The sequence below is a fragment of the Eufriesea mexicana genome, unplaced genomic scaffold, assembly GCF_001483705.2.
Source record: "Eufriesea mexicana isolate 0111107269 unplaced genomic scaffold, ASM148370v2 scaffold38997, whole genome shotgun sequence".
NCBI lineage: Eukaryota > Metazoa > Arthropoda > Insecta > Hymenoptera > Apidae > Eufriesea > Eufriesea mexicana.
Window position 1 is genome coordinate 227450 of NW_016945246.1, and position 13199 is coordinate 240648.

At 38.5% G+C, this 13199-nt stretch overlaps 1 protein-coding gene across 1 annotated transcript in view; it reads left to right on the forward strand.

Moving 5' to 3' along the window:
- ath (ATP-dependent RNA helicase DHX33) overlaps positions 1 to 9133 on the forward strand; it is a 13974-nt gene extending 4841 nt beyond the window's left edge. The window contains exons 4-7 of the mRNA XM_017909958.1: positions 323 to 673; positions 4814 to 5012; positions 6377 to 6653; positions 8888 to 9133. Coding sequence (XP_017765447.1) covers positions 323 to 673; positions 4814 to 5012; positions 6377 to 6653; positions 8888 to 9064 — 1004 coding nt within the window. The 3' untranslated portion in view covers positions 9065 to 9133. The remainder of the gene's footprint in view (positions 1 to 322; positions 674 to 4813; positions 5013 to 6376; positions 6654 to 8887) is intronic.
- Positions 9134 to 13199: the final 4066 nt, after the last annotated feature.

Sequence of the window (13199 nt, forward strand, 5' to 3'; positions counted from 1 at the left end):
AAATAGGACCGGCCTTTCAAAACCAACCAACAAACAAACAGAAAAAGCAAAAGAAAGAATAGAGGGAAAAAGAGGAAAGAAAAATTCTCTTTCGTCCAGGACGAGCGGGATCTTCCTATAACCGGTTAATTCGGCAAATTGTTCATCAGAGGGACCAATTTCATTTTCCGCGTGCGGCGCAATCTGCTAATATCACGAGCCGAACGCCGGTACACTCGTTCGTGACAGACTTGATTACTCGCCGCGCTCTCGTGATTACATTCGCGAGAGGGACCGGCGGCGTTTCTGGTGCACACAGTGATTTCCCGATGAAATTACACAGGAATTCGACACGTGATCGACACCGGAGTGGTCAAAGCGAGAACTCATCACCCGACCACCGGATTGGATGTGCTCAGGGTGGAAAAAGTCTCAAAGGCACAGGCCTGGCAGAGGACCGGCAGGGCTGGCCGAGAAGCGGCCGGCAAATGTTACAGAACCTACACCAAGGAGGAATTCGAGAGGATGAAGGAGATGCCTGTGCCAGAGATACAAAGGTGTTCCCTCGCGGGAGTAGCCCTCCAGCTGCTCGCCATCGGGGTTGATATCACCACCTTTGATTTTATGGATAAACCGCCGAAGGAGGCTGTCGACGTCGCGGTGACCTGCCTGGAAAAGTTGGGCGCCGTTAAGGGTGAGTGAGATTGTTTGACGAATGGACGAGATCGTGGATAACTGTAGCTCTGTGGGTGTGTGCGTCTTGCTTGCTCGAGGATCGGTTTCCGGTTGTGGTTTTGGGGTGAGTTCTAGGGGTTGTGGAGGAGAGATACTTTTATCGACTGTTTCTTCTATTCTTCTACTCTCTTGTTTTTGTTATTATGTATTTTTACCGGTGGTGGCTGTGTACGTGTACGAATGAACGAGTATAGGATATCTCAGAAGTGCTGAGCTCGAGAGAACGGATTTGATAAATTTTTAGCGACCATTCTGATGGGAGATAATTTTTAATAAATTACAATTAAATAGGAATTACCCTTCTGGGATATAATCTGTCCTCACTTTAGCTCCGTATTAAATATAAAAGGCTCAAAGTGGGCTTAGTGATCACAGGCATTACAGTTTAACTCTTTGCGGCACGGGATTTCAGATAATGAAATAGACTCATGTTGCATGGAAATTTTATTGCGTTTTAAATGAAACAAAATTGGTATAGGACTAATTTTTATAAAGATTAACTTACTTTTACGATTTTTCACATAAAACCAGGAAAAAAAGATTGTCGCAATAAACCTTCCGCTTGCGACAATTGATGAACCTGTACTGGTATGTTGAATGTTGCCAACACAAGCGAATATATTTATAACATTTGTCGAAGGTATTGTCAACTGCTTTACCTAAATAAGACGGAATATAAACCTATGTGCATGTAGCTATTGCAGTATCTTCAGGTGGGATAAAAATGTCCCACCATGCATTACGGTGCATCAAAAGGATTAATCCTTTACGGACGAAGCGGTTTTGGGTAAATCGTACCGTGGTGCCGACGTTAGCAATAGGGACATAAAACAGTCCACCACTTAACTTGGGACGTGAGGGTCCTAGGACCGCGATAGCAGGCGCATATTTGTGTTTCTGGGCCATATTGACGCGTTTATGTGGGACACATTTATGCGTTCCTCAGCCAAACTGATGGCTTCCACAGAATGTATATATGTGGCATTTGTCCGCAAAGGGTTAATTCCAGTGTGCCCCAAAGAGTTTCAGGGGGTCCTGGCCCCACAGTTACTGAAGTTGGATGGGTCGCCGGATCCTCGTGTGACGGTAGTGCTAGAAGGAACAGTAGGAAAAGGAAGGGATGCGTTTCATCCGGGGCCTAGCTAGTGGACTCATCAGTAAGGCTATCCTAGCAGACCCTGCCTTAGACCGGGATACTCTTGCGAGGTCGGGAAGTTATATATGTAGGAAGCGGAGGTCTTTCCGCAAGTCCTCGAACCTCCTCGAAGTTGGAATTCATCTACTGGCAAGGATGAGAATGATGGTCGCTACAGAGTTAACAGATTCAATACTGCAGAGTTGTTTCAAACGAATCATTCTATTTATATCAGTTAACTCGCTTGGGTTGGCTTTGGTTACACTCTGAGGTTTGTGGCTAAAATATCAGAGACTTGTTACACGAAAATCCACGAAATTAATTATTAATTTGCAGTAAGAGTTGTTACGGGCTAGATCCAAATTACGAGACCAACTCGTGAATCAGATCGTATCGCTGGTACTACAGAAGCAATACCCGTTCACAGTTTATTTATCTCGATTAATGGAGACATACTACGTTACACGCAAAGTTCAATATTCGAAAATTAAACGCGAAGTTGCAGGATACTGTTCCCAGAATTTGCGAAGAGTAACTGGATCGGTCAATTAAGCTTCTGGACCAAGATTTCAGTTTGAGTTTCTTGTTTGCAGGATCAGGTTGCCGTACTAATTGAATCATCCGAACCATTGAAAGATATCTTTTCCGGATTATGCGAGTTTAATTAACACGGGTCACGCCCGAAAGTTAATTTTGAGAGCAAACGCAGAAAAAAGGGAAGTCAATCTTATTCCTAAAAACTGCAGATGGAAAGAAGATTGATAGATTGGTTCGTTGCAGTGGGATTTCAGCTCGAATCTTATGTTTGTTCGATCACCTCGCCTCTTCGCTTGAACGATTGAAATCGACAATTCTCTCTATTTGAATTTTACTTCTAGAAGCGGCTGTCATGTATAATTACGTTTAAGGAGTATTATTTGAATGTTACACAGGGGGTAATAGAATTTCCAGAAATTAAACGAGCTTTAATTTTAGTATATAAACTTAGGCTATTTTCATCACTTTTATCTATTATATCACTAATATTCTGTAATATATTACAAAAAATATTATTACAGGAATAATAAATAATAAATTCTTGATGATATTAATATTTTAATTAATATAATTTTTAAAATAATTAAAATATCTTGTTTCAAATTACTCAAGATTAAAGTCTGTTATTAAATACTTATAATAATTTCCATTACATTTTAGTAGATATTAATTTTTGTATTATTTCAGAATAAATGCCTAAGATCTAATTAAAAGTTACAATTAAAATTTGCATTAAAAATAAGACCATTTTTCATCGATTTTGCGATTTCTTGCATTTTAGAATCTGCAAAAATGATTAATTCCTGTGAATCTCGCTTTGTTCATGGAATATTTCGTCATTGACTTAAAATGTACAATACCTTTAATATTTTTGCACGGGATACGTCGTTTCTGAGAAATAAAAATTGCGATACATATGTTCCCTCGTGTATACGAGTCACTCGTCTTAACTTTTCGCATAAAATTTTATCGGCAGTCGTAGAATTTGCGGATTAAATTGTGCACGTGAGTTTGAATTTTGCACAATTTTGCCAACAACCGAAGCGTAGAATTTTACCTGAATATTTCATTGATCCTTTCTATATTCTCCTGCAGTTTCTGCTCGATTCTCCACTTCGTTGAGAAATTACATTCCGCAATTCTGTCGAAGAATTTACTTTACGTCGAATCAATAAAATCATACGAAATAACATTGCGGTCGGCATCACCGTGGACGTGAAATTATTAGTAAAACAAAATGGAACTTTGTCCCATCGCGAACTTTCGAAAAGGAAGCTTCTGAAATTCAAATAAGCGACATCGGGTCACGAAGAAAATATATCTCGGCCTGTAAAAACAATACGTTCCCTCTCGCTTTATTTCTTTCTAGAACAGCAATATTTCATATCTCGCATGTTGGTTGTTATCGTGGCTGTATAGCCTGTATCTAAAGCGAAAATCGTTGCAATTTTATTTTGCAACGTTTATGTTGTCTGGAGGCGTATAATTCGTCGATGGATATCATAATTTTATATATACATTTTTCCCTTTTTTACCTTTTACGTTTCATTCTCGAAGGAGACATTGCTCATGGGAGAGGTAAAAGATCGTGTGCGCATCAAAGAATATTTCGTAGCTACGATGGAAAAATTCTGAACATTGTCACAATGCTATAATCTTTAATAGTTAACTCCTATTTATTTTCCTATTTTCCTATTTTCCTATTTATTTAGTAAAAGGGGAGAATATATGATTACCATATTATTTCATGATTTTGTAGGATTAATGCTAGATTAATCCTATGCTGACAGAGATCTAATAAAGAGATTTAATAAACAACGACACCATTTTAATAACAAAACAGATTTATTTAGACTAAAATATTATACTAGGTTTCTCTCAACTCTAACCTCTCAAACACACGATTCTCTACTCACTACGTCTCGGCTACACGCATTCTGCCTCGCCCGCAGCCTTGCACCCTTATTTAAAGTCTAATACTCAATCTTTTCATACGCAAGCTCTCTTCGATGATCACTCATTTCCGGCTAAACCTCGCCCTTAGTGGACCATGTACTTCAGACACTCGGACACATTCCTAGACTTTCGTTCATTGCTTGCACTCGTCCTGGTCATTAATATCTCAACCATACAATTCTTACACGTGGTCATCCGTCCGTCCACACGCACTTCAGATGTTACCCTAAACGCCTAAGCCGGACCTGATACCGCTCTTAATACTGTTTCCTTTGCTAGAGTCCTTCCCAGCTCACAGTATCACAATTTTGATAGTGTCTGTGATACTGATATTCCATATAGTTTTGTTAATGTGTATATATATAAAATGAATCGAACAGCACTGTTTTTCCTTTGTCAGCCCATCGAGGCATTGTCGTGCTATATTAACATACCGGTTAAAACTTATTCGTTTGATTTTCACTCGAATAGGTTCTCCACCGCAGCTGACTACCCTCGGAAGAACGATGTCCCTGTTCCCGTTGGATCCACGGTTTACCAAGGTGATTCTGGCATCAGTGGAGTATCAGTGCCTCGAAGAAGCCCTCATGGTTGTCGCTCTATTGTCAGGAGAGTCTGTTTTCACCGACCCACCTGCGAAAAGACAGCAGGCTTACATCGCCAGATCAAGGTATCAGGTTCATCGATTTTCCGCAAGAAGCTTCTGTTTTAGTTGAATACTGCATCACGATACTTCTTCTGCTGGGTCCTGGATAATCTTCTTACATTTCATACATGTTTCATCGTGAAAATTTTCCTCCAACCAAAGATTTATGCGTTGAATGAGAAATAATCGAAGGGATGTGAATATAGCTATATTATATTGACAATTATCTATCTATAATTAATTTCTAATTAGCTAATTACTCAGGAGAATATTCATATTTCTATACTTACTGTTAAGCGGTCATAATGTAAAGAAATAGTAGCCAGTGGAAATGGTGGAAAAACTGTATAGATGTTTATTAACACGTTAAACGCCACGCCTGTTCCTAGGGACTGGCGCTAGACTTTCCGTTCAGGCCTCGCCGGTCCGTACGGCCCGGAAGGGCCCACATGACGGCTAACTGTGGCGCGAACGGAACGACACGTAAAATTAGCGTGGTGTTTAACGTGTTAAACGGGCGAATGATTAAAACTGGCCTCTGTTTATGGCCACGCAGGTCCAAAGACATCTCAAGACAACAGGAGACAAAAAACAAAACGCAGATGAAGGGATCGCCTCCACATCGCTAGGATGTAGTTTATTTTAGTATTTAGTTTTTACTACAACATTTATAATAGACTTGGAACACTTTCGTTTGATCACACATGGCCACTATAATTCCATCTACCAGTTAACACGTTGACTGCCAACTACGAGATATCTCGTAGGTTGTTTACTTGCCCAGGACACCTACTACGAGTTATCTCGTTCTTCATACTTGCCATATTTGCACAGCTACGAAGAAATCCGTAATATAACAGTGTAAATATGAATAGATGGCATCAGGAAAGAGAAGAAAACATCAGGTTTAAAAAAAAAAAAATATTTTTTAAGCTTTTGATTATTACTATGTACTATAAATAAAGTTTTTAATAATGTAACATGATTCAATCAAATTGGCGTCTTAGATCGGAATCGTGAAAAGTTGCGTGGCAGTCAACGTGTTAATTTACCTAATTCTAGAATATTTATCTTTAAAACTCTGTTACCATAGATAAATATTTCAAAATTAAGTAACTCAACTGAAACTACTGTAATCCATCCAATCCAATGCATTGGCTTTTCACAGTTAAACCCGAGTAGACGATTTTAAGAATCCACACCGTACTAAAACTGCCTGGAAAAATCGATGTTTTCCACCCTCCCGCCAGCCAAATATTTGTAAAGGAAGGGAAAAAAAATGTCGCCGAATCTAGAGCAGACACCGCGTATTCCCTTAAACGTCAAACAGATCCGTCCACGATGTGATCGATACTCGCAGCTTGTTACGCCTGTTTCGTTCGTTCCAGATTCGCCTCACCCGAGGGAGACCACGTCACGTTGCTGAACGTTTTTCGCGCGTATACCAACACGAAGCAGAAGAAGGTCTGGTGTCACGAAAACTTTCTGCATCACAGGAATCTGGAATACGCGACGGAGGTGCGACAGCAGCTCGCCGCATTGGCGGAACGTGCGAATTTGGAGAAGGCCAGCTGCGGAACGAATACCGAGCAACTACGGAAAGCGCTCCTCGAGGGCCTCTACGATAATCTCGCTGAATTGCAGAGGGATCAGACTTACGTCACCGTGAGTACATTCTATTCTTCCTTCTTTTCACCTCTAGTTTTTCCCTCTTCGCAGCACCCAAGACATTGAGATCGCACCGAGGAGAAGGTCCGTTTGCCGAACTTTTGGCCGATCGAATTTACACAAGTGGGTCACGCGGCTATAGTACCGTTCCTGATTATTCGAACGACACTGGTTTTTATACTTCTTTCCGGTTTTATCGTCGAAGGTACACGATTGGCCTCGTATAGGAATAAAGAAGAATGATTAAACCTTTGCACTCGAGAGACGACTCTCAGGCGCCATGTAACGCGTTAAATGCTCAGCCCGTTTTGCTTGCCGGTCCGTTCGGGCCCAGACTTGGCTGTCAAGTGGGTCAGCAGCGGCAGGCGAAGTGTTCGTAAAACTCAGAGATACTGTACGAATTGTTATAACAGGAATTCCCAAACGTTAGGTCCAAAGATGGCGCAGAATTTAACACCAAAAGTTAGTATCTTTTGGTCCTAGTCTGGGCCTGTCCCTGGGGGCCTTTGGGCACTTAACGCGTTAATCAGATTCTAAAGATCATTGTTAATTAATATCTCGAATTTAAAATTGTCCAACGACGCGTAGAATATTGAGGTAAAATAATTCTACGCCTTAAAATTAATTTGCACTTCTTATTTACCCTTTTGAAAATATTGTCGACTTTATGGCAGAAAGTCTTCGAATGACTATGTTTCTGTAACGAAAAGATCGCCGAGTGCAAAGGATTAATATAGTTTACAATGTCTAATGCTCGTAATTGCGATTGTAAATTGTTAAGATGAAATTGTGGAAGTAATGGCTATTTTCAAGGTCATTCGAGTAATCGTGGAAAGGACGGAGATTCGATTTTTTAACCTATAGAGAGGGTTTTTGTAGACTTTAGGTCGCGTAAGCTCTTTTCTTTTTCGGGTGGGCTGGGATTGGGATTTGGGGGGTTTGTAAGGCTGCTGGAATACGTGTCTGTCGTTTGGCTACGAATCGACGCTTTTGGGGTAAAATTGATGAAATTTGGGAAATTGTAGAGTTTCAACAAGCAAATTTTGAAGGACAGAGATGTAGGAAAATTAAACGACTGCTATGACTAGTTGACCTGGTTTTCTAGTTAATAGGGTACAACTATATTACATGATTCTTTGTAATTGGGTAACGAGTTGCCCAACGATCAATTCACGTTGCAGATTATTATAGAAAATGATACTCCAAGTTATCAAATTACTCGCATTATTATCCAGCAGATAATTGTTAAATTTATGCAAGTTGAATGTAAGTGAAATTATCTTATTTGCTAAATTGGACGTATTTAAAAGTAGTCAATAAGAGCCAATAATAACGCACAATTAAACCATTCAGTCAATAATATATTGAAATAAATTTAGATCAGGAGAATTAATGGTCTAATTGTTCCAATACAGGTCAACGAGTTAAAGCCGACCAACATGAGCGAAATCAGACTTGACAAATTTTCATAAACAGAATTTTATTATTAAATTATTATTATTAAAATAGCCATAACATGCAACGATTATTCCGAATAAAAATTATTCAAATTTACCTGTATTTTTGTGGCCTCCTTACCATGATCGCTGATCACTAATTATACATCAGACAAAATTTTTCTTAATTATAGTTATAGTTAACGATAGTTATTTTAATTATTAGTTATTATAGTTAAAGATAGTACTTAACGATATTTATATCTACAATGTGTTCCATGTAAAACAGACCATCTAATTACCTCACCCCTGCGCTTACTATAAAAAGACTGTATTTCAAACATAACCCAATCGATATCGATAATTCAATTACCATCGCGATCACTTTCCAAAAATTCGCAAAAATTCGTCGTGGCAAAATTACACGTTGTAAGTAAATGCAGGATCCACGAAATAACCAGTTGGTCTGTCTTATCTGAAACTCTACTTAAGCGTGGAAAATAAACGAATACACCCCTTAATCGTCCACCATTAGGCGTCGAACGAGCTTCTTTGACTTCTTAGAAAGAGAAACGACACGGTAGCGAGACGAAGAAGTTTATTGCGCGGCAGAAGTAAGGAGGAACTTTTTGTAAGAAGGGTTGGAGGGTGGGGCTAGCGTTATTTTGTTGTCATGTTGGGAATTTGAAGCTTAAACAAGTTTCTTTGGTGTATAGGGCGCGGTTTAAGTAAGTTTTCTCTGCCGGCGACTGGGTAACGAGAATTTAGGAGTAATTGGATTGTTCGTTTGTGTAGGTGAGCTCGAAGCAGCCGGTTGCTATACATCCTTCCTCGGCGTTACACGGCAGCAAGCCACCGTTAATATTGTTCACGGAGGTTGTAGCCACCGGAAGATGTTATCTCCGCGGTTTGTCTGTCATCGAGTCCTCGTGGTTAACTGAAAAAGGGTTCAGTATCGAGAACCACGACTAAACCACGCGATACCAGCCATTTGGTTTCGTTCGTGAAAACAAAAATCGAGAACTCTGTTTTAAGCTTTCACTGATTTTTTCTCTTCTTCATATATGTATTCTTTTTTTTTCTTTTTTTTTTTGGTGCATCGTTGTAATCCAGAGGAATCGTCACAACTCGTTTTTTGTACCCTGTACAGTTCTTTAATAAAAGCGACCATTGTCTTGTCAGAGATGATACGTGTTGTGTAATTCGATTTATTCCATCTCTATCTACCTTCAGTCCCCCATCCTGGATTTTACTGTAATTTCAAATTTTTGGACCTTTTTCGAGGCCTTTTTGTTTGCGAATCTTGAGATTGCTTTGAGAGAGTAGTTTAGAATGTAGTATTGCTTTGACTTTGCATTGGTTTATTTTTAAAAATTTGTTTAAATTTTCTATTGTGCTTTAGCTATAGAAGTTATTTCTCTGTTGTCACAGGTGTAAAGTTACGGATGGCGTTAATGGTTGTTGTTTCATTGCAAATGAGATGTGATGTTGTAGTAAGTGTGAATGATAAAAAAGATCCTGTCACCCACATATTCCATCTGTATCGGGTGAAATCTGCACGGGCCGAATCACGGCTGAGGGATTATTTTACCAAAGTATGTTAACGTATCGTTATAGCGAGTGACCTACTCCGATTTCGTTTCAAAGGACTAAAATAATGCTCCCACCTCGATTAATTCTGCAAGGTGTTCCCACGGTTGTTTTATGATAATTTTATTTCTATAGTAGATATTATAACGCTCCTCGTTTGTTTATATCACGCTATGCACATCTTCATATTGAAACTATTCTTGGAGAAATTTCAATATTTCCAGGTATTATAAAATACGTTTTCCTTATGTACCCGAATGGCTTTCATTATCCTCGTATTAAACCGAATTTTCTCTAATAAACTCTATCTTCTGTTCTAGCAAACTAATGCAAATTAGTTACGTAACCCGCCATACTGTTCGCATATACTTGCCACGATGAACTTTCCCTTCAGATTATCGATATTTTCGCCAACTACACTCGTCGATGGTATAAAATATCTCGAACTATAATTTACCGAATATCGAAGGGACCAATTTGAGATTCGAATTATCGCGCTTTATAACGTATATACGATATCGATCCTCGTACGAAAGGCGGAATAAAAATGCAGAATAATTCGCATACATCATACATGTAAATTAATAACACGCGTAAAAATGTACAACGTAGAAATATGTACTTACGCTATTTGGAAATTATTCGTCAGAGTTCAGAATTGTAGATAACGAAGATTAAATTAGCAACGAAGATGCTAAAAGCAAATATTACTTGAAAATAAATAATCATCTGTTGATAATTAATTAGTTACGAATTTTTCTGTCTCGATGACCATTGTTTCATTCTCGATGTTTATAAAATCCATTATAAATAATATTCGCATGGTTATCATAGATTTTTATATTCGCGCCAAAGTGTATACCGTAAAGAAGTCAGAAAAATTTGAGAAAAAGACCTACAATGCCTATAATTTATTCGAAGATGTACAATCGTAAAGCAATCACATCCAAAGGGGTCGAATCTTGGCCCCTCTTCTTATTTCCGACGCAAGGAGCGAACATATAGGCGTATGTTGCACATCCTGAAAGGGTCGAAGCCAGCACTTGGCCGCGTTCCGTGGTCGTTAACGGGAAGCTAAAATCGATTAATCATAGCTGCAGCGGCCAACCTGGTCGTCTCTATTACCTCGGCACGTGATCGTATTTTACGCAAACGAAACAGGGGTCTGGGGTACAGAGGAACTGGTAACGATCCAGGAAACACGTAAATTGGAACGTTCGCGCTGGTTTCCCGGATCGATCAATTACGAAGACAAATAATTCCGTCGGGCTGCTGGCCACGAAGACTGCGGAGTTTTTCAAGGGTAATCTGCTCTGCCGACGTACGAGATCCAGATGATAGTGGCCAATGGCAAAATGGTTAATTAACACCGTGCAAACGGTTTTGTTTGACGAGGACGTATAGGCAGGTCGCAGCATAGTCGTTGCACGGTTCGGCGCATGTCGCCACAACAGGTGGCTATCTAGACGGAACACCCTCGCGATTCCATGTGAATAGTCTGTTACCGGCAACAATTTTCCACGGATGCGATTAACTCGTTTGCTTCGCGCTTCTAGTTTACGATTATGGCTGTTAAAATGTGGACTCGGTGAATTCTTCCAACGAGTTTTGCTTCAGATGTCAAGAAAGTTTTCAAGGAAAGGTCTGTACAGTACTGAGGCAAGAATCCAGGGATTGATCGCATCTGTGGTGATCTTGAAATCACCTGATTTAGATCATTGACGATGTATTGACATCATAATAAAATAATCTGAATAGACTGCAGCAGTGGATTATAATAATTTGATATTCAGTGATGCAGTATGCTTGATAATTTGGTACATACAGCGACATCATCATCCATTGTCGATGAGAAATAGATTTAGAAAATTAATTTAAAGGAATTTTTGAGTTGTAGGGGTACTTAGAAAGATAACATGCTAGTTTTCATTAGGAAATTTTAATGATTCATTTATAAATTATTTTTTACTGCCTTTTTAGAGCAATACTAATAAAATTTAGAGCAAACGACGAATCGTTTATTGTCCTTCTTCGACAACGAAACCTTTTCATATTTTTTCCCCAATCTATATCGTCTGTATAAGAATAGTAACTATATATACTACATATAACAAAAGCGCTTGGCCCTGACTGGCTAATATATTTGACCTATACTTCAGTTTAGTGCTTTAGTTCCCCTGGTTCATTAAGATCATTGAAATATCGTTCGTAATTAATATATTATTCAGCTGAAGTGAAAAGTTCAAGATTTTTATATTTTTTAATTCGAGTTGATGGCATAAATGGAAATTTTAAAAGAGAATTTATGCTTCCTAACTTTTGTTATAAACTAACGAAATTATTATTAAATCCGAATAAAAATTCGTGAATCGTTTGAAAATTGATGGAAATCGCGTCGAAAATTTGATTTTGTACGAATCTCGTTTGTTTCAAGACCACCCAGACGCATTTTCTTTTAATTTCTCTTCTCCATACCAACATAATTAATCCATATACTAATCTTTATACTAAATGAATCATTACAAGTGTTCGACAATAATTTCCTATTATTCTCATTACACTCCCTGTATGATTTCCTCCATATCGACTGGCACGCTTTGTTTTCATAATTAATAACTTTGCAATTAATAATTTTCTAATTAACAACCAATGTCTTTGTTACATCGTACCCTGAATGAAATATCATCAGTCAAATCGCGATAATATTGCGCGAACTGAATTTAGTTTAATTAATGGAATAGTCACATTATAATACACGGACCAGAATTAATATTCATTAATACAAAACGATCCGGTAATTTAATTTCAATCATCATCCACTGGGTATAGCAGTCGTTGATTCGAACTCGCGTTCGTGGGCAAAGAACCGAAAAAAAAATAACAGGAATGCGAAGTATGATTTATTTAAGTCGCGTATTATTTATTTCTTCGTACTGTTCCCCGTGGAATAATAGAAGCGAAAAGCACACACGGTTCATCGTATTAGCACTCGGTTTCAGGACGAATTGAAATTGCATGCAGCTTCGACAGCGGAATGAAATTATTTAACGGCCTTTACAGGTGTTACCAGCGTAGGTGCTCACTTGTTGGCATTAACACGTTATGCCGTGCACAGCGCCGTCCTATAGACTTGCATTAATTACTACTTAAACGGGGGAATATTGAATTTTCAACGCGTAAGCCGATCATCGCCCATTTGCGAAAGAACGACGATTCGTGCATCGTTACACCCTATAGTAGGGCAGATGCACCCAAATGCATCAAAAATAATTCTTCAGTTGATATTACACATATATAGGAATGTTGGATAGGTAACAGAATAACTGTGGAAAATATAAAAATGACTTATTCTGAACTAATTCTAAACTTATTCTAAGCGCTAATGACTCTCACTTAAAAACCAATTTCTTAATAAAATTCATAATTTTTAGTAATTAGATTGATAAAGAGAAACGACTCATATATATATTTGAAATTTAGATATAAGATATATATATATATCCCAAAAAATCCCCAA